Consider the following 22,979-nt stretch of genomic DNA (forward strand, 5'->3'; position numbering starts at 1 on the left):
GCTAGCACGGAGGAAACAGCAAAACCGCTACAGTAAAATAGTAGCACACACACAAGGAACATTCATTCACAATACACACAAGCAGGTCTATATAGACACCAAGCAGGTCCCCATGCCATACGATTTTGGGTATAGAGAAAACAAATGACAGGAATAAGGTTTTTCTTGCGCATAAACACAGCTCTCTCACTCCGTCTAACACACACACACACACACACAGTGCTTGTACTAACGTTAGATTTTCTTGGCGCAATAAACAGAGCTAAGATAGCATTAGCTAAGCTAGCAACAATTAGTTAGTTAGCTGACTAATTACGACATATGTACTTACTGATTCGATCGTTTCTGTCGCGTCCCGAAGACTTGGTACAGCTCCTTTCTTTAGAAACAGCCTGGAAACCACCCCAGCATTATAAAGTGCTTGATTCTCAACGTCATCGTTGCAAAAATGTGCGGTACACACCCGAGTATGAGAAGTTGGGACAGCAGTTGGAGGGTCTCCAAAAACGAACTTGGCCCATTGCTGGCGAAGCACGGCATCATCAGGAAAAGTGTGCAAAGACGTATTAGCAGCTTGGCAGCCAGGAACAGCACATGTCCTGCCCATTTTCCTCATACTTTTTACGTTAGGCTAACTCACTGCACTTCCTTGCGGTCTGCACTAAATAATGGTTGATTGTGGGGGCGGTGGCTACAACCACAGAGGGGGCTGAGATATGCAGATCAGCAGCACCTACTTACGTCAGGGAGCGAGTCAATTCTGAATGGCTTGGTTCAGTGGGGGAGGTTCTTGTCTGAGCTGAACTGAAGAAACGGGACTAGCTAGAGATTTCACATCTAGTCAGTGTTGGTACAACCCCACATTGCTATAAAACAATGCAAACCACTGGAAAAAGCCATTTATAAGATAGTTCCCCTCTAACTTCATTACTCCACAAAACACAGACATATACCATGAATGAATGAATGAATGAATGAATGAATGAATGAATGAATGAAAACTTTATTAACAGATTGCAGAATGGGTACAGTGCAGTACGGCTCAATACATACAATTGTTAAGGGGATGCAGACCAGAGAAAGACTTTCGTCTTGTTTACATCAGGGTCCCCCATTTTCAATTCATCGTAACATATATGACATACAGATAGACAGTACTGCTACATCTATACATTTATGACATACCAGATTTGCAATTACAGTACTGTTTGTGATACAAAAAGAGTCCAGAAAAAAAAGAGTATATACATTAGGCGTAGAAACTGTACATTGGATTGGGTAGGTGGGGGTGGGGGGGACTGTACATTGGAGGTGGTTGGGTGGGGGGGGGGGGGGGGGGGGTTGGGTAGGAGTGGGGGGGGGGGGGGGTAGGAGTGGGGGGGGGGGGTAGGAGGGGTGGGTGGGGGACACTGTACAACTGTACAAACAACACTGTACATTGGATTATTGACAAGACCATACTTGGTAATTTACTGTACATTGGAGGGGGTTGTGTTCGGACATTTACAGGGGCCAGTTTCGAGTTGCAGTCTCCCTTAGGTGTTTTTTGAGAGTGTTTTTGAAAGTGGGTAGTGATTCACATTCCTTTACAGCTTTGGGTAGGGCGTTCCACATTGATGTGGCATAATTGCGAAACGTGTTTAGTCCCTTGTTTGAGCCGAATCTGGGTTTAACATGATTTGTGGAGCTCCCTCTGGTGTTGTGATCGTGGTATTCACTGACCTTTGGGAAGTATTTTGTCATGTACATGGGTACCTTGGTCGTGTAGTGTATCTTGTAGACCAGGCCCATTGCAAGTTGCTGTACTCTGTCGTCTACTCTAAGCCATCCTAGGTTGTCAAAGTGGGCAGGGGTGAGGTGGGTTCTAGGAGTAAGGTCAAGCAGTAGTCTGACCAGTTTGTTTTGAGATGTTTGTAATTTTGTTTTTAGCGCCTTTGAGGTGCTTTGGTACCATGAGGTGCAAGCATAGTCGTAGTACCCATAATACCAATACTTTCCTGAACACATGTTGTAACATGCGTTACTTTATGAAGAAGATGTCAATGTGTTGATAAATGAAGTGTGGGCCCAGTATGTTAGGATGTGCCAATGTCAGCATATTTGGGTCACTTGACCTTTAAGATTCCAGGTATGGGTGTGGTTAGGGGCGGTCCCAACCATCAGGGGGGCCATCTTGGATTGGAATCATGGCCTCATGGAGTTTTGTTTGCTACTGCTATTGTGAGAGGAAGGAGGGATTTTGCCAGGCCTCCTAAAAGATTCTTCAGTAACCAAGGACAGGTCAGCTGCAGTGGTGCTTCCCAGTGGATTACTTCTTTTGCCTTTCCTTTTCTAAGATGTGGATCAACCCAGGACTTATCACCTTTTGGACACTCAAAGGTTTGAGTGTTATTGGACACTACTAATTACCATGCAGGCTGCATGGTCTGGTAGGCCTGAACATTATACATGGTTACATTAGACATGAACATTATACATGGTTACATTAGACATGGTACATTATACATGGTAACATTAGACATGGTAACATTATACATGGTTACATTAGACATGGTACATTATACATGGTAACATTAGACATGGTAACATTATACATGGTAACATTATACACGGTACATTATACATGGTAACATTGTACATGGTAAACATACATGGTAACACACATGGTAACATTATACACGGTACATTATATATGGTAACATTGTACATGGTAAACATACATGGTAACACACATGGTAACATTATACACGGTACATTATATATGGTAACATTGTACATGGTAAACATACATGGTAACACACATGGTAACATTATACACGGTACATTATACATGGTAACATTATACACGGTACATTATACATGGTAACATTGTACATGGTAAACATACATGGTAACATACATGGTAACATTATACAAGGTACATTATATATGGTAACATTGTACATGGTAAACATACAGGGTAACATTATAAACGGTACATTATACATGGTAACATTTATGTTGGGGCTAATGGACTGTAAAGCTGACAGGACCGTTCTTATTGGTTTGAGATGATTTTTGTTGTACCATATCGTTGCTATGGGGTGCCCCATTTATTTTGATCCTCTTTTGGTTAATACAACACTTTGAATTTAACACTGTTCCAGTACTCTCATTCTTTATAGCTGAACAGGTTTGTTTATTATTATCAAGCTTGTTACAATGTACACATTCACCTAACACACCTGTGAACATGTTTATATCGTACTACTAACCTCTTCAGCAACACTGTGTTATGTATTTATGCACAATATTTATATACGCATGCATTTATAAATGAATGCACTTATAAGAATATGGGAAGTGTTGTATTAGGCCTATAGCAGTTAGAAATTGCTGAGTCATGCTCCGTCTTTTTCACAAGGTTAGAATGCTCTGTAAATAAGTCTGCATGTGTGAGATAAGGTGCTTGCTTTCGGATAAAGAAGTGTGTACCAAACTAGATGAGACTGAAATGCCTAGCAAACACTCGCTCACAAGCGTGGCCCTATCTTTAACGAGATTGGATAATATCCACTGACTTGAAGTGTATAAAAGTCTGTTGTAAACCCTCTGTGTTTTAGAGACACTTTCTTGGGGCAGTGTATTGAAGCACAATGACTTGGTGTGATTGCCAGGCAGAGGAACTGAGGTTCATCTTATTATATTATATGTGTAATATAATATATATAATATAATATGAATTATATTATAGGTTCATGATTATAGGTTCCTTATTATATTGTATGTGTTTGGACCCCATGAAGAGTAGTATTTCACCCATGGGTGGACTAATGGAGATCCATATAATAAACAAATAAACAAATCTGTCAAGCTGCATTCCTCATTATTTCACAAAGCTCCCACAAAACCATATGAAAGATCTTTTTTTGACATATTTCCTCGAGTATTTCAGCAATGACGGACGGCGGTGTTGGTACTGACGGACTCACACAGCGACAGCTCATCAGAATCAGTGCCGAGTTGATCCCACCAGCGCACGGAACGCAGAGAGCGCACTGGGTGCATTGGACCAGAGGGACCAGAGTGAACTTATCACATAAACTGATGACAGGTGCACAGCACACACAAACTGCAGTTCCAGGGTTTGAGAAGCCGTGGTTTATTTTTATTTTGTTTACACTGCCTATTTTTTTTAACTTTTCTACCGTACTAGTATAATTGTATTGCCTGTATTTATGTCTTCTACTATTACCCTGCCCATATCTGTACCTCCCCCTCCTCCCCCATGGTGCTATGATTCCTGAATTTCAATCAATAAAGGAATATATTATCTTTATGACATCATTAGAAGAGTACGTTTTACTCATAATATAAAATGATCATAACTGTGCATATTATATAAAATTACAGTAATTCAATAAAGTTTTATAAAAACATAAAAAATCCATACACCCCCCTGTTTGAATTGGCATTAGGGATGGGCATTTTAAGAAGAATCGATTGATCGCATGCTATACTCGAGTGATCGTGTATTACTAAAAAAAAATATATATATATATATATATATATATATATATATATATATATAAAAGATATTTTTTATTTTATTTATTTATTATTATTATTATTATAATTTTTTTTCATTCATGTATATGTTTAAGGAAACCAAAATGTCTAAAAAAAATCCCATAAGAATTATTAATAATTTAAGATAAATTTTTCTCATAGCTACGAGTTGGCATGATGCTTCTGCACACACACACGGCATGCATGCATGTACGCACACACACACACTGGTCAAACATTAGGCCTACATGTTGATGTTGTCTCAGTCATGTTGAGCTGTCTGCTTGGACTCAACCTTGGTACTTTATTATCAGCTTTGCATGGTTGGTAACCACCATCCCCCAAACTGTTATGTATGCATTTCTAAATGTAACCTGACGACACACACATTAAGAATACTTCGCTTTAGGACTGTCCCCTCATAGTCCATTAGTAAATTAATCGGTCCATTTGGGCTTAATCAATTTGCATACTTTTTCCCATGCTGACTAGATATTTAGAAAGATATTTCCTGAAAAAACGACAAGCACATCTCTGCTGGTATAAGATTTAAAGGGTTATTTCGCTTTAGTAGAACTTGTCAAGTTTCAGCAGCTATGTCTATCTAAGGTCATCTACTAGTAAGCTTAGCGACCACCGCGGTCCCTGTCGTCTGCTGTCAACACCACCATTCCTCCCAGATGTCAGGCTCCTCATTTTCCTCCGTTTTAGGGCCTATGACTAAATGAACAGAGCTATGTCTAACAACAGAGAGCGTCCTGACGGGGTGCATCACCTCCTGGAGGGGGAGCTGCACCGACCTCAACCTCAGAGCGCTGAGCAGAGTTGTGAGGACAGCACAAAAGATCTATGGATGTGAGCTTCCCTCCATCCAGGATATTTATGAGAGCCGGTGCATTAAAAAAGCCCGGAAAATCATCAAGGACTTTAATCACCCCAATCATGGACTGTTCCAGCTGATGCAATCTGGAAAGCACTACCACAGTCACACAGCCAGAACCAACAGTAGAAGAACAATCCCCCCCCCCAAAGCCATCAGACTCATCAACAGAGCCCATTGACAGCCCCCCCTCCTCTGCCCCCCCCCACAGACTACACTTGAAACACTGTTGCTGCTGCTAAACTGTATTGCACATTGCATTTTTACCCACTGCTAATTATTGCACATTGCTCATTGCACGTCACATAACAAAAATTCTTGGGACTGTACATAGCTATTTTGTTATTTAAATGTTATATTGTATAATATCTACATCCTGTTATCTGCACTGCACACTTTTTAGAACTGTATAGTCGTCTTGCTGTTATTTTATCTTATTTTATTCTATGCTATTTTTATTTTATTTTATTTATGTTATATCGGATGGTCGAGGAACCACAACGAAGTGAATTTCACTATTTTTTTTGCTGTAAGGTACTGAATACTTGTCAAAATACTTCCCAAAGATCAGTGAATACCACAATCACAACACCAGAGGGAGCTCCACAAATCATGTTAAACCCAGATTCGGCTCAAACAAGGGACTAAACACGTTTTGCAATTATGCCACATCAATGTGGAACGCCCTACCTAAAGCTGTAAAGGAATGTGAATCACTACCCACTTTCAAAACCACTCTCAAAGAACACCTACGGGAGACTGCAATTCGAAACTGGTCCCTGTAAATGTCCTAACCCAACCCCCTCCAATGTACAGTAATTTACCTAGTATGGTTTTGTCAATATTCCAATGTACAGTTTTGCTTGTTTGTACAGTGTCCCCCCCCCAACCCCCTCCAATGTACAGTAAATTACCTAGTATGGTTGTCAATATTCCAATGTACAGTTTTGCTTGTACAGTTGTACAATGTCCCCCCCCCCCCCCCCCCCCAACCCCTCATACACCCCCCCCCCCCCCCCCCCCCCCACCCAACCTCCTCCAATGTACAGTTTTTACGTCAAATGTACATACTCCCTTTTCTGGACTATTTTTGTATCACAAACAGTACTGTATTTGCAAATCTGGTATGTCATAAATGTATAGCTGTAGCAGTACTGTCTATCTGTATGTCATGTATGTCATGTCCTGATGAATTGAAAATGGCGGACCCTGATGGAAACAAGACGAAAGTCTTTCTCTGGTCTGCATCCCCTTAACAATTGTGTGTATTGAGCTGTACTGTATTGTACCCATTCTGCAATCTGTTAATAAAGTTTTCAATCAATCAATCAATCAATCAATCAATCAATGACGTGACAAAAAGGAATCTGAATCTGGGTGTCTATAAACAAACTACTACTGTACAGTGTGCAATAAATTAGACAATTCTGAGTCAAGTGTACATGTTTGTTTTTGCATTTGATGCGTCTTTTCAGATTTATTACATTTGAAAAATAAAAGCAGATCGGGTCAAGCAAAGTGTACTGTTAAATGTCTATTTTATACTGTGCTGTTCAACACATTGCAGGTTTTGTGGATCTGAATACCTTATGATACCTTTTTATATATATTTTTTTATTATTATTTATCATGGCCTAGTCTCACCAGTCTCATGTTAGAACATTGAGCTGGCCCAGATAGCCTATTACAAGAGTTCAATGGACGATCAGTGGAGAGCTAGAGTCATATCTTTTGTTGACAGGTGACAATCCTTGTGTTTTGCCATCATAGGCAAATAGCTGAGCCTACTAAAAGAATGCTGTCCAAGAGGGACTTTTTTTTGTCAATATAATATAAATACAAAAATATGCCTGAGAAGGAACCTATCCCGTTACAAAACAGCAGAACATATACGCTGATTGTTGTGACAGGCAGCTGCGAAATACAAACAATTACAATAAGTGCAATAATGATGTATTTCAAATGTATTGGAAATAAGGCCCATCTGCCCGACACAACAGTTGATTTCCAGTCACAGTGATCTTTCTGCTGCTACTTTTACACACCTTTATTATAATTTTGATCTATGGTTATTATCATTGTTTCTGCTGCTACTTTGCACATGATATAACCATAAAATTGACTGTTGTATTATAATCTAGTGCTATTTATCATTGTTTCTGTTGTCACTTTACATGCATTACATCCACAAATAAAGTTATTATTATACTGTATAGCAATTGTATTGTAATGTAGAGCTATTTCTATCGTTGTACTATTTTCTGTGTGTATTGCCATGAATCAGCTTTTCACTTGTATCGTAGTCGAGCCTTGTACTTTTCCGTGGTTGAGTTTCTCTCTAAACAATCTATTTTACACAGACAGATGACAGGTGACAGATGACAGATTCAATCAATCAATCAATCAATCAATCAAACAGATGATAATCCTTGAGTTGTGTTTTGCCATCACGGTGACAGCAACAATAGCAAATATCTTAAACAAAGCAAAGACTTCAGGAGGAGGTCTAGGTCTTGGAGCTCACCTTTCCGAAGACAGGTCCCCTCTAAAAAGCCGTGGACCTGGACAACGCACAGAGCAGATATAAATAAAGTGGAAAGAATTACCATCTTAACGCAACCACGAGATTCGCTATTAATCATCCTTTGCCAAATCTTCGCCTAAACATCGTCTATCGACGTCCCGACATGAAAGTGAAACTTTCAAACCACTAAAAACTGTTATTCGCACGTTATTTAAATGTCAGTAGACACGATCACCCGCGAGTATAGCCCCCGACCCCTTTACCAAATGCCACCCGCTCCCCCTTTCCTCTCGCTCCTGTTCACAGATCAGTTATTGTGAAATCGACTGTCTTCTTCTTATGCACAGAGAGGAAATCCCATAGAGCGTGACTCGTGATAGCGAGAATACACTCGCCAGAGTTGTTGTTGTTGTTGTGATAACCTAATGTTCAGAATACGTTTGGACATAACTATAAATTTTACCCTGCATGTCCAAAAGCATAAGGGTCAAATTAATAATTTAACCCTGAGTTTAATAACATTTACAGATGGAGGATTCTACTTATAGGACAGTAGCCATGCAGGGAACTGTTTTACCAAAACAATTGCCAAAGAAAATCGCTCCAAATCACAACCAATGATTAGTAATGAGTTAAGAATAAGATCTTATGATAGTTTACACCACAGTATACTTCCTATACTTCTGAGACTGAAACAACAGTCTGTTATGCAATATACACAGATTGCACAGTGCTGCACTATCTCATTTAAAGGTACACTATGTGGTTTTAGGAGTCAGTGAAGTGAAAAGATTCTGAGGGTGTATTTTCGTAACGGAACACAAGCTGTCTTCAGAGCAACTGAAAACAACTAAAAGGCCCGCAATTTTCTTTTTTTACAAACAAAACATTTCTGATCATAGGCTAATGTTTGGTTCACAGTGCCTCAACATTATTTTTGTTTTGATTTATGACATGAATGAATGAATGAATGAATGAATGAATGAATGAATGAATGAATGAATGAATGAATGAATGAATGAAAACTTTATTTAACAGATTGCAGAATGGGTACAATACAGTACGGCTCAATGGGATGCAGAGAGAAAGACGTTTCTTGTTTACATTATCAGGGTCCCCCATTTTCAATTCATAAAATTGAGAACATGAGAACATGAGAACAATATGTTTTGTAAACTAATTGTAGGCTCCGCAAATGTAAACAAATGCCCCCTAGCCCAAAACTGCATAGTGCACCTTTAAAGGTAGTCTATTTGTAAAGCACATTCAATTCAAACCGTTATTTATTCTCGAAAGAATCGTTGAGGTTTTCCCTCATTCCCAACAGCATCGAGATCACAGGCAATTTAAATAAAACCGTTTAAACAGCTGGACATTGAATAAATAGGACAAAAACACAGATGATAAACAAATAAAAAATACCATACATGATCATTGGACATGGACATGAAAATAGGACATGGACAGGGTAGGTTTCCCTCCTGAGAAAGAGGACACGTTAAATGTTTATTGACCACTATCCAAAACATTCCATCCACATTCGACAGCAGCTTTATCAAGCAACATTCATTTCAACCGTGTTGTTTTCACAGACCACCACATCAACGGTCTGGTCCATCTCAATCGGACGGATCCTTCGTCGGAGGAAGTCCTATATTACGGCACAGAGCTGAGGCCAGCGCGCATCTCTCCCATAGCAGGAAGTTGACATTTATCTGACCCCAGAACCGTAGCTAAGGCCGGCGTTATAAACAAGACGCGTGCGATGCGGAGGAGGAAGCAGAGCAACGTGATGAAATGAAGTATCGCACGGATCGATGATTTGGCTTTTGTTAAGGCATTAACATCCTCACGCCCCTCCTGGACTGTAGTGGACGGCCAGCCTACAGAGCAGGTCACCTGTACAGGTCCGAACTGCTGTTCACACAATACAAGGTTACAAGAAGAGCGTTTCACAAGCGATCTCTCCCAATTCCAAAATGTCCAGAAGCACATTTCCGCTGACACGCAGTTGTGATTCAGACATATTTTTATTGTCTTTTAGAATTTTTTTTCTTTTTCACCCCCGGATAATTAAAACGTGAGACATAAAATCGTAACGTTAACATTAATACGGTCTGGCCGTTTTTGTCAAGACCACCAAAAGGCCTGACTTAAACTGAGAGTTTCTCCCTAAGCTACAACTCACTCTCTGGGCCACGTTGATACACATCAATATGATGCACAAAAAGAAAGAAAGAACACCAGATAGAAATGGGAAGAGAGAGAGAGGTAGGAGTAGGGGGGCGAGGGGGGGGGTAGTCTTGCGATAGTCTTGCCATGTTCCGTAAGAAAAAATACCGTTCTCACTGAGAACTATAATGAACACAGAGACTCGGATGTCTATTACTTTGACTGCAAACACTATTACAGATATTATCTCCAAATCATTGGTTAAATGTCCTACACACACTCATTCAACTCGTACCGGGGTCTGAAAAGGGCTGTGTGTGTATCTGTTTGTGTGGGTGCATGCGTGTGTGTATCTATGTATGCGTGTATGTGCGTGCGTGCACGTTTGTTTGCCTTTGAGTGAGACTAACCTACAGTATTATTCGAGGCATGTTTAGTACAGTAAAGGTTCAGGGGGTGGGGACATTCAAATCTTACATGATTTAGCTGTAAGTTATAATCATTTGCACAGTTCCTCAAGATACAGAAATCACATTATGATGACACACATCAGTCATTCATAAACATTTCTATACTCTATAAACTACTGGTATATTGTCGTTACATCTTTGTCGTTTTTTGTATTGTAATTGTAGTTCATAGCGGCCAGAGCGCCTGTCGGGAGCATGACCGGCCCTGCCTGTGAGAACGTTAGACATTTGCATAAAAAAAACATTTGTTTTGTTCGGTTGGGAAATGGAGAGAAGTAGAGATTGCGGTAGCTTGTTCCTTTTTTTTCAAGTCCTATGAGTATTTTATGTTCTTAATGTCTGTTTCCGAAAAGCATGGTATTGGTGCAACTGTACACATCACTTCCTGTGTGTGTGTGTGTGTGTGTGTGTGTGTGTGTGTGTGTGTATGTGTGTGTGTGGGAGTGGTATTCCAAACATTCAAATCACAGCATTCTTGAACCGTTCCGTACATGGATAGTAGCGGGACAAGTTGGGGTCTCTTCATTTATCCGTCGGTGTTTCACTCAGTGAAGCTGGTTTCCTTGGCAACAGGGGGTGGGCCTGGGCTGCTGGTTCCACTGGCGCGAGCGGCAACGCCCCTCCACCCAAAAAGAGCCTCCTATTGGACAGAAGGAAGAGTTACATCTGTTAGTGTACACAGCCTCGAAAAGGGGTCGCAGACATGCTGGACCGTCAAGAGGATGTGACTGGAGGCTATCTGCTTTGTATAAAGTTAAACCAATGCTGTTATTGGCCATTGGCACCCTCAGCGATTGCAGGCTAGTCGATCTGACGTTGCACGTCACTAAGACCTTTGAGAGGCTGGTCCTGCAACACCTCAAGCCCCTGGCACGTGACTCCCTCGACCCCCTGCAGTTTGCATAGCAGGCAAACATCGGGGTGGAGGACGCCATCATCTACATGCTCCACAGAGCCTACACGCACCAGGAGAAGCCGCGCAGCTCAGTGAGAATCATGTTCTTTCACTTCTCCAGCGCCGCCAACGCCATTTGCGGCTAGCGGAGAAGCTCACAGCGATGCGGCTGGAGCATGGCCTGGTGGCCTGGACCACGGACTACCTCACCAACAGAGGTAGTCGGTGATCAGCAACTCAACATCAGCAAGACCAAGGACCTGGTGGTGGAATACCGGAGAGGCAAGAAGAGGCCCCCCCCCCCCAACTCCCATCACCATCCGAGGGGATGAGGTGGAGATGGTGGACTGGAGACAAGTTCAAGTTTCTTTAATAGTTGTCATACAGAAGTACAGAATACTTTTATACAAAATGCTTCTTACTGTTACGCTCCAGAGACTGTGCTAGACAAGATAAGTATGAAATAAAATAGTATAGCATGTAAAATAGAAGTAAAAATAGAGGTCACAGTGTTCAGTATAGACATATGTACAATGTTCGATGCAGAATAGAAGTAACTGAGTTACCATACAATATACAATATACTATGCAATGTACTAATATACAATACTATATAGTGCAAAGCACTACACGTTCCTTGGAGTACACCTGGAGTACACCTCTATAGGAAGGGACAGAGCAGGCTGTTCTTCCCGAGGTCCTTCAATGTGTGCAATAGATTTCTACAGTCATTTTACTGTAGCTACCACCCGCTCCGTTCAGCCACAGACTCATACCTTCCTCACACTCCACTAACCGCCTCTGCCAGTCCTTTGTGCAGTGGGCAGGGACCGCTACCAGCAGCCGGAGAACTAACGGCTGCAGAACTCGAGAACTACTAGGAATGGCACCTTAAGTGTGTCTGACTCTTAACCACCAAAACCTGCACGGACGACAATGTATGACGTATATCATGCCAGTTAGGGTACCTTGTGTATACGGCACCTTGTGTATACTGTTTACTTTTACTCTTATTCACAATATATAATCAGATTCTAATTCCTATTGCCTATATTTATTGTAACGTATAATATAACCGGCATACAGACCCTCATCTGCACCTTTGTTTACACTATTTACTTTCTCATATTCAGAGTTAATTATATTGCTTACACTGTTTTTCTCCCTCATATTTTTATATTCAGATACAATTGTATTGCCTATATATATGTCTTTCTACTATTACCCTGCCCATACATGTACCTCCCCTCCCCCCTACTGCTAAGACGCCCACTGTAAGGGCCAAATAGATGTAAATGTGTAATGGATTTATGTGACCATGGGGTGGCGCTTCTGTTATATAAGCGCCAGGTACACCAGGTGAAGTTAGGAGTTTGACCCGGAAAGGGCAATGGTTTTTGACCGCAGGTCGTAGGTCACAGGTTACGGCTGTTTGAACGCCGCAGGGCGAAATGTTTGTAGGCAAGTTAGTTATTGTATTCATTATTATTTATCTGTTTATGGAGCCCAATATATCCTGTTTGCACAGTGAAGCAAAATAAATATGACGGTTTGGTATCAGACCAAACAAATATAACGGCGCGTCAGCCAGGTCCATCTACGGGGATCAAATTGCTCAGTAGCTCCGTATAAGACGGGAGGGAGCTCCTTTAATACACACATTTCCCCAAGGGGATCAATAAAGGAATATCTGATCTGATCTGATCTGTATGTATGGGTGGCAGTAAGAAAGTGGGAGGTATACGTTTATCAATAAGAAATTATAACTGCTACCGGTATCTCACCTGTACCGTCCCCAGACTGAGCATCCAGCCTCCGGCCGAGTCACCGGGAGCCTGGGACAGAGCCGGTACCGGTGCCGGAGCTGCCGCCGGTGGGCTGCTCGTTGACGGGACCGGATCGGTCTGCAGGGCTGGGGGCGGCGAGTGTGTTCCATCCTCCACGGGCGCGTCCTGCGACCCGCCCAGCAGGACGGAGGACGAGTTGGACAGGGGGGGCGGGGGGACGGAGCCGGAGACGTAGCTGAGCGCCGGGCTGCACTCCCCGGAGGCGCTGGGCGGGGGGGTGTGCGTCGTGTGCTTCTTCTTGCGGAGGGTGTCGATCCAGCTGGAGCTGTGTCGGGAGGCGAAGGAGGCCAGGGCCAGAGAGGAGAGCCGCATGTTCTTCCCCGACGTGATGAGCTCCCCGAAGCCCTCCTGGTGGGCGAAGGCGTAGCCCGACCTCCGGGAGCCCCCGCGGGCCCCGAGGCGACCCTCCGACACGCTGCCCCCCACGCCGCCTCGCACCCCTCCCACGCCGCCGCGGCAGACCGGCTTCCGCTTCTTCTGCCGTACCAACTGGGTGTAGCGCACCTGGGGAGGTGGGAGGCGGGAGAGGGGGGGTTACAGAGGAGGAGAGAGGAGTGGGGGAAAAGGAGAGTAGACTGTTACACAGTATCATCACTGAGTGCATTAGGGGCAACAGTGTGGCTCGGGAGGTAGAGCAGTCGTCTGGTGATCCGGAGGTTCCCGATTCGATTCCCGCTCCTCCCGGGCAGTGTATCGAAGTCTCCTTGAGCAAATACACTTAACCCCTAATTGCTCCTGATGAGCAGGTTGGCACCTTGCATGGTCGCCTCTGCCGTCGGTGTGTGAATGTGTGAGTGAATGGGTTAAATGTGAGGCACAAATTGTAAAGCGCTTTGGATAAAGGTGCTATATAAATGCAGCCATTTACCATTTACCATTTATTAAGGCCAAGGCTGAGAGTCAAGTCACCCAAACATCTGCCTCTTTGCACTGCTGCGGTCTGGCAAGCACTACCAGAGTCTCATGGCCGGCACAGAGAGACTCAAAAGGAGCTTCTACCCCCAACATTAACCCATCCATTAATTGCACACACATCCACATGCACGCGCACACTTTAAACATTCACCTTTAACATTCACTTTAAACACTTAACATATTTGATCTATTTATTACTAAAAGATTTGCACTACAAATCTCTTTTATTATTTTTTTTAAACTTTTATTTATAGCATTTTCAGCTTTTTCTGGCCACGCAGGACCGATAGAGGGAGAGAGGGAGAACAAGAGGAGAGGTAGGGAAGACATGTGGCAAATGGTCGCCGGGACTGGGAAACGAACCCGGGACGACCGATTCACGACTCAGCGCGCTATGTGGTGTGCTACTGGCGCGCCCCCACTACAAATCTCTTTTGTTTGCATTTTGTACTTTAGTTTTGTATAGTGTTTGGTCTTTATTCTTTTAACTTTTTTTCTTTTTACTGTATGAAGCACACTCTCAGGAGGCTCATGCAGAACCAAGTATTTCACTGTAATGCACATGTACCTTATATGTGAAAAATAAAACAAAACTTGAAACTTGAGTAAATGCCATGTAAACTTTGCAACAATCTGCCTGAAAGGAAGTTTCATGTTGAACCTACAGTAAGTACCGCGAGTGGTCATCCTAGAGACACCACATGTTTTTATTTTATTTTACCTTTATTTAACCATGCAGGCAAATCAATTAAGAACAAATTCTTATTTACAATGACGACCTGGCAAGAGACAACGCCTCTTGAAGGGGGGGGGCTGAAAAAGAATTCAGGATTAAGCATTTCCGACATACATGTTATTACAATATATATATATACAACAAGCAATATAGCAGTGAGAGGGGCACCATGACAGACAGGGGGTTGGGGATGTTACTGGGTTGAGAAACAGTTGCAGGAATCAGTGAGAATGTTCATCAGAGAGTGCTTGAATGCTGACTTAGGCATAAAGGTGACCAGTTTGAGAGATTTTTGTAGGTTGTTCCACAGGGGAACTCCAGTATCTGTATCTTTTACTTTTGCCCAAATATGCTGCTCACACTCTTTAAAACACAAACTAACCTCAATTACTCTTTTAAACTCAAAATCGTCTACCTCCAGCTCATGGCAAACATCTATCGTTTGATTAGGTGAATATTTGGTTTGGTTTGCTGACTCAGGAGACGGTAAGAAGAGAGTGATGTCGGAGCTAATGGCAAGATAGGCTATTTCTTAAACCTGTGTTTGTGTAGAGGGGCCATTGTGACACTGTGTGAGTCAATATTTGCTGGTGCAACATCAGCGTCAGTCACACATTGTCCACTCTCTCTCTCTCTTGCTCATGAACCAATCTCGGAAAGCCATTGTATTTTGGAATATTCCATCTACATTCCACTTACTCCGATATCCGAGGATAGTAATGGAATATTCAAAAATACGAGGGTTTCAGAGATTGCTCGTGGACGAACTAATGGACTCATGAGGACAAGTACGCAGGTTATCACAGTTAATCATTGGCTAAGTGGGTCAGGCTAATTTGACTACTGGGGAACAAATGACACATGCGGTAACATGCTGTACTGAAGCAGAGGAGCACGGACAGTAAATGTGTATTTGTGTGTGTACTGTATGTTTGTGTGTATGTGTGTGTGTAGGGGGGCATACAGTAAATGTATATTTGTGTGTGTACTGTATGTTTCTGTGTATGTGTGTGTGTAGAGGGGGGGCATACAGTAAATGTATATTTGTGTGTGTACTGTATGTTTCTGTGTATGTGTGTGTGTAGAGGGGGGACATACAGTAAATGTGTATTTGTGTGTGTACTGTATGTTTGTGTGTATGTGTGTGTTGGGAGGGGCATGTTTATCTGGAAAGATTAGGACCAATTTTGAGAATAAACATCACAAAACCAGGATATTTCAACATCCTCATATTATAAAAACAAAACTGCTATTTATTTACCGACACAGGTCAAATTGAATGATGGCTTAATAATTGGAACAGAAAGAGATCTGCTTAGCCTTTAATAAGCATTTAGCTGATGCCGGTCTTTTGTTTTATAATAATTATACAGGGCCCCTTCTTAATAATCATGATCATGTTCACATTGTGAGGCGTGCCTCTCAGTTTTCCTTCCAGCCTTTCTCGACTATTAGTGTTGTTTTTTAAGCATTTGCAATCCATTGATACCAGGAAGTCAACTGGAGATTAATTACAGAACAAATAACTAGGGATCATCGATATTGGCTTTTTTACCGATACCGATATACCGATATTGTCCAACTCTTAATTTCCGATACCGATATCAACCGATACCGAAATATGCAGGGTTCCCCCCCCCCCCAATTTTCTTTAATAATTTCAGTTACTTAACATTACATATCTCTTGTTGTGGAATTAACACAACATTATGCATACTTTTGACAATAAATAAAATCAGAATTTGTTCTTACTTGCTTGCCTGGGTAAATAAAGGTTATAGAAATGTAAAAATATTTGAAAACCGATACCGATATTTTCCGATATCACATTTTAATGCCGATATCGGCCGATAATATCGGTAGGCCGATAATATCGGACATCCCTACAAATAACACATATATTTAATCTTTTTTGTCAACAAGTATAGTTCCTAGTACCAGCTCATGTATCTCCATTAACTAAGGGTGGAGATAGAAGTGACCTAAATAATTATCGACCAAGATCTGGTCTACAAGATACACTACACGACTAAGGTACCCATGTACATGTCAAAATACTTCCCAAAGGTCAGTGAATACCACGACCACAACACCAGAGGGAGCTCCACAAAACAAGGGACTAAACACGTTTCACAATTATGCCACATCAATGTGGAACGCCCTACCCAAAGCTGTAAAGGAATGTGAATCACTACCCACTTTCAAAACCACTCTCAAAGAGCACCTACGGGAGACTGCAATTCGAAACTGGCCCCTGTAAATGTCCTAACCCAACCCCCTCCAATGTACAGTAAATGTCCTAACCCAATAATACACGAGACCCTCTTCTTGGGACCAAGTAAGGTTTCGTCGATATTCCAATGTACAGTTTTGCTTGTACAGTTGTACAGTTTCCCCCACCCCACCCCGCCTACCCAACCCCCCCCCCACCCACCCAACCACCTCCAATGTACAGTTCCCCCCCCCACCCCACCTACCCAACCTCCTCCAATGTACAGTTTCTACGTCAAATGTATATACTCTCTTTTTTAGACTCTTTTTGTATCACAAACAGTACTGTATTTGTAAATCTGGTATGTCATAAATGTATAGATGTAGCAGTACTGTCTATCTGTATGTCGTGTATGTCATATATGTTATGATTAATTGAAAATGGGGGACCCTGATGTAAACAAGATGAAAGTCTTTCTCTGGTCTGCATCCCCTTAACAATTGTGTGTATTGAGCTGTACTGTATTGTACCCATTCTGCAATCTGTTAATACAGTTTTCAATCAATCAATCAATCAATCAATCAATCAATCTCCAAACTATCTTGTCTAGCAAAAACCCTGGAATCATTGGTAGATAATCAACTCAAAGCATTTCTCTCAGAACACTGTATTAAGCTCACATTAATCTGTATTACTGTAAACTCACATTAAAGCATTTGATATAGTTGATTATACAATGGCATGCAAATATATTGATTCTGATTGGCTGAAACAGTCAAGTTAGCCATTGTTATTTCATATAACACACTCCACGTGACCCCAGATCCCTCCCACAACCGAATGATTATTATTTTCTTTTTTTAATGAGTCTGAATGAGTCCGCCATAGATAGACAAATGGAAGTACAGTATGAATATCTTTTGAACGAATCCTCCAAAAAAGATAGTCAACTGGAATATGTTAGTTCGTTACACATATGTTGGATTATGTAATTGGTTTGTTATGACCCATTGTGAAACAAAAGAAAAATCGCTGACTTTTTCTTTTGTCAGACCACTGGATCTACTATTGGATCTACTTTCTCTGTGGATGGTTTTGTGAATAAATCTCCATTATGCTTCAATTACTGTGTGTTTATTGTATAGCAATAAGGTTGGGTGAATTGGGTCATTGTATGAAAGCATTACATCACTTGAAGTCGTGTGTTATACTCATTAGATCACACCTAGGCGGGTCTAACGACCCTCCGCTGCGCGTCGGGTCGAACAACCACCCCTATGCGTGATCTAATGAGTATAACACACTCCTGCGCGTGATGTAATACTTAACTATACTCTTCTTTTACAAAGTCTATACAGTGGTTTGATTGATTGATTGATTAAAAATTTTATTGACAGATTGCAGAATGGGTACAATACAGTACAGCTCAATACACACAATTGTTAAGGGGATGCAGACCAGTGAAAGACTTTCGTCTTGTTTACATCAGGGTCCCCCATTTTCAATTCATCATAACATATATGACATACATGACATACAGATAGATAGTACTGCTACATCTAGACATTTATGACGTACCAGATCTACAAATACAGTACTGTTTGTGATACAATTTTTTTTTCTAAAAAAGAGAGTATATACATTTGAGGGGGAAGAAACTGTACATTGGAGGAGGTTGGGTAGGTGGGGTGGGGGGTGATCATGATGTAAATGATTGCAGTTGGTTTGAGAGATATTTGTCTAGGCATTCCCTGTTTTCTTGCCCATTACAAAAGGTGTCCCACAGAAATCAATCCTGGGTCCTATCTTATTAGCCATTTATATCAATAATATTGTCTCATCTTTGAATGGCCCTCAAGTAAATGTTTATGCGGACGACACTATTGTTTATTGTATTGCTGACTTTGTATAACTAGCCATTGAGAACCTGCAACTCTCCTTTAACACTTTGTATGCCACTCACAGCTTTTCTCGGGTTTACGCCCCGACCGTTGAATGCCACGTCACGAGTATTCTCGGAATTAATTTTTTATTTTTTTTATTAGCGATCTGAAATCATATTGCATCACGCGAGCCTACCGTTGGATATCCAGATATCGAATGGTGATCAGGAATTGGAATATACCATTTGGATACCATCTGATGTCAGGTAAGGAATCTATGTTATCAGTGTTAGGATAATCAGACTCGTTTTCACAGAGATATAAGCTTTTTTGTGTGCTCTAGCTGTTTTCACTGTAAAAGCCATGAGGAAATGAGAGCAGCTATTATCAGCGCGCGGCTCGAACGTGCGTGCGTGCACATATACTATCAATCATCTAGCGTTTATTTGAAAACGATTCATAAATAGGCCGACAAATATCAACATTCTGGAATATTCCAGTAAAAGGCGATTATCATAGAATGTGTTGTTTTTCACCTGAAAACGGGTGCTTTTCAAAATGCTATCAAACGGAAATGAAGCGATAAAAAAACAATCTGCCTTGACAACATTGACTGGAAAATGATTCTTTGATAAACGACGGGCAGATTAGACACATAGCCATAATTTAAAACATAGATTAGGCGATATTAACGTTAACATTGGCGCCGATGGTGGCATTCAAGGGACTAAATGGGAATTAACCTCCGGCGCTCAAAGTGTTAATGCTTTGCAAGGTGCGCTTATTAATCGCAAACGCATTTACTTAATGCAAGTAAAACAAAATTCATGCTGTTCTCTAGAGCCAGATACATTGTTTACAATAATTTGCATATATCCTGGTCTAAAGTGTCATTAAACCCCTCTTTCAGTCCGGAGTTTATGTGCATAAGTGACTGGCGGTCGGTCATATGACGTCCATGCCAGTGTTGTTTTAATAAAAAAGGAGCGTGTGAAGGAAGCTTTGTTATGAAAGAGAAATGCCAGTCTCACTTTGGACTGAAGATGGTTAATGTGAATGGAGAAAGAAAGGGAAGAGTCCAGCCAAAGCCCTAAATATTTGTAGGACTTGACAAACTCCAGTTCGGTGTCATCAGCGGAAAGGATCTTGGGGGGGCTGGGGGTTATCTTTTTGCGATCGAATAAGATGCATTTGGTCTTTTTAGTGTTAAGCTGAAGGTGGAGGTTATGAAAGGACTGCTTGATGGAAGTGAGACTGTCTTGAAGAGTGGAGGCCGCGGAATGGAGAGAAGGGCCAGAAGCATAAAGGATGGTCTCATCAGCATAAAGGTGTATCCGAGAGCTGCCTGCAGCCTTCGCCACATCATTAATATAAATGGAGAACAGGATAGGACCCAAGATTGAGCCCTGAGGCACCCCTTTAGTGATGGAAAGTGGCTCAGACAGGATATTCTCTGTCTTGACCTGTTGGATCCGGTTAGTAAGGTAGCTGGTAAACCAGTTGCAGCAGGTGGAGGATAAACCAATGCTGGAGAGCCTACCCAGAAGGGTCTTGTGGTCAACTGAATCGAATGCCTTGGCTAAGTTGGCAATGCAGACCTGCCTGTTGTCCAGGTCAGTGATGATGTCGTCAAGGACCTTAAGAGTGGCTGTGATGTATCCAAGGCCAGAACGCAACCCAGATTGAAGATCGGACAGAATAATGATTATAATAATAATAATAATAATAATAATAATAATAATGCAGGACCTGTTGCAGAGGTCTTTATTCGGCATGCAACGACACTCAATGTTTTTAGTGGTACACACAGCGGTTAGTTTAGCACACACACCGGAACACACACGCATGCATTGTCTTTTTAGGATCGCCGATGCGATTTGTCTCTGCGATTAACCCATCCCGTCGTCCTTCCCCCCCAAGGGCAGCCGGGAGCAGACAGGCATCAACGTGAGCCGCGCCAGGGGACCAATCCAAGTGCTCCTGTCCGTCTTCGTCAAGGACGCCACAGCGTTGGCGATCTGTTGTTGTGCATGTTTTTCCATTGGGTTTATCTTATCGGGGGGGAAACCCTTGCGAGCACGGGGAGAACATGCAAACTCCACACAGAAAGGCCTGGGAGATACCCCACCTGGGTACCTGGCATCATGGAAACCTGGTCCCCAAGCGGGAATCGAATCCTGGACCTTCTTGCTGTGAGGCGACAGTGTTAACCACTACACCACCGTGCCGCTATGTGTTGAGGAAATGATCCAGTTGCTTAAGGACCAGCTTCTCAAGAACTTCAGCCAAGCACGGCAAGATGGAAATGGGCCAATAGCAGTTGGGGTCAGAGCTAGAGCCACCCTTGAAGAGGGGGGAGATTAGAGCTGATTATTGCTGGCCACACCTCAGGCTCTTCCAAAAGAGGTCTGAAGAAATCCACACTAATCCAACCCATACATCAGACCAAAACAAAACATGTCACACATCACAGAAACGTGTGTGTGAGTGTGTGTGTGTGTGTGCACGTGCGTGTGTGTGTTCTCACCGTGTCAGACAGCTGGGGTTTGAGGTCCAGCTTGAGGAAGCGGAATGCCAGAACTGGCACGATGGAGATCACTGTTGCCAAGGCGATGGTCAACCATACAACCGGCTGCACTAGAGTGCTTTGGGCACTACCTGCTCACACATATTGACAAACACAAATGGAGAACCAAACGAAACATAAATACAGGTTCTTCATACAGACGTCTTACATCAGGGCTATATGCTCTATAGCTGGTGTTGCCCTCTCTTAGTCAATCCACTAATTGGTCATTCTCATTCAAAGTCTTGGTTGACTAACACTACATTAACATTTACCTTTAGTCATTTAGCTGATGATTTTATCCAAAGTTCTGTACAACAGGTCAGCAGGAAGGATTACAACTCTGCCAGCTAAGTAACAATGGGTCTCATTCCCCAATATTTTCCAAAGAGTTCTCTTGGAAGACTTATCTTGGAACCGACTGAGACAGAACTGACGACAAATTCACTGTGAGTCCCCAACGCGTGGGGAAGATGTCTTAAGTGGATCAAACTATCACAGCTGAGATGCCCGCGATGAGGAATGTCACCGCTCTGAAACATGAACGCGCGTTCCCATCTAGGTCATTTGCATACAAAACAACGCCTCCAGAGCTCCGTATAAGGCAGGTTCTGTGCCGTGTGCAAATTAAATCGAGAAAAGTAGAGGGTTTAGACCAGCTCATTAAATGCAACTAATGATGCAGCCGTGTGAAAATGATGGTGGAAGCGCTTTGCGACCGATCAAAATGAGATTAGATTAATGTATCGTCATCATATATACAGAATACAGGCTACTACTCGTGACCACCTGCCACAGCGCGCGCACCCCCCTCCCCACACGCTCGCAGTACTGTATAGTCTACGTGCGTAATGAATGAACGCAGTAGGCTTATATTATTCGAATGACTTGTTTTATTAGGAGATCGCAGATACAGTCCACTAGTCCGCTGCCCGACTCTGGCAGCCTTAATATGTGTACTGTACTTACAGTATAGGGCAGAGCATATATATAGTATCTACTAAATCCTAATGAAACAAGTAATTAGAATAATATAAGCCTACTGTTCATTCATTAGTCACGTAGGCTATACTGGCGCACACAAGACTTATGGAATATTAATGCAGTCTATTTCCACGCGATTAGCTTTAGTTCTTATTTATCCACTGTCATTTGCAGTGTTGGTGTAGTAGGCTACATAGTGTATTTCAATATCTATTTAATTGATTAATGATATATTTGAAGGAATGCAAGTTATAGCTATATCAAACAAATGTCTGTCCAAATTAATCATGGGATATATTGCATTTTGGCTCTAACCTGCATTCTTTCAAATGTATAATTAATCAATA

General features: G+C 42.0%; 2 protein-coding genes across 2 annotated transcripts in view; both read right to left on the minus strand.

Moving 5' to 3' along the window:
• Positions 1-8,206, minus strand: part of il6r (interleukin 6 receptor) — a gene marked incomplete at its 3' end in the record, with an annotated part of 43,562 nt that extends 35,356 nt beyond the window's left edge. The window contains exon 1 of the mRNA XM_084336664.1: positions 7,953-8,206. Coding sequence (XP_084192790.1) covers positions 7,953-8,070 — 118 coding nt within the window. The 5' untranslated portion in view covers positions 8,071-8,206. The remainder of the gene's footprint in view (positions 1-7,952) is intronic.
• A 2,929-nt stretch (positions 8,207-11,135) lies between these two features.
• Positions 11,136-22,979, minus strand: part of atp8b2 (ATPase phospholipid transporting 8B2) — a gene marked incomplete at both ends in the record, with an annotated part of 116,650 nt that continues 104,806 nt past the window's right edge. The window contains 3 exon segments of the mRNA XM_084336665.1: positions 11,136-11,234; positions 13,274-13,840; positions 21,610-21,736. Of these exon segments, the coding sequence (XP_084192791.1) occupies positions 11,136-11,234; positions 13,274-13,840; positions 21,610-21,736 (793 nt within the window).

This window comes from Notolepis coatsorum, assembly GCF_963971535.1.
Source record: "Notolepis coatsorum genome assembly, chromosome: 19".
Classification (NCBI taxonomy): domain Eukaryota; kingdom Metazoa; phylum Chordata; class Actinopteri; order Aulopiformes; family Paralepididae; genus Notolepis; species Notolepis coatsorum.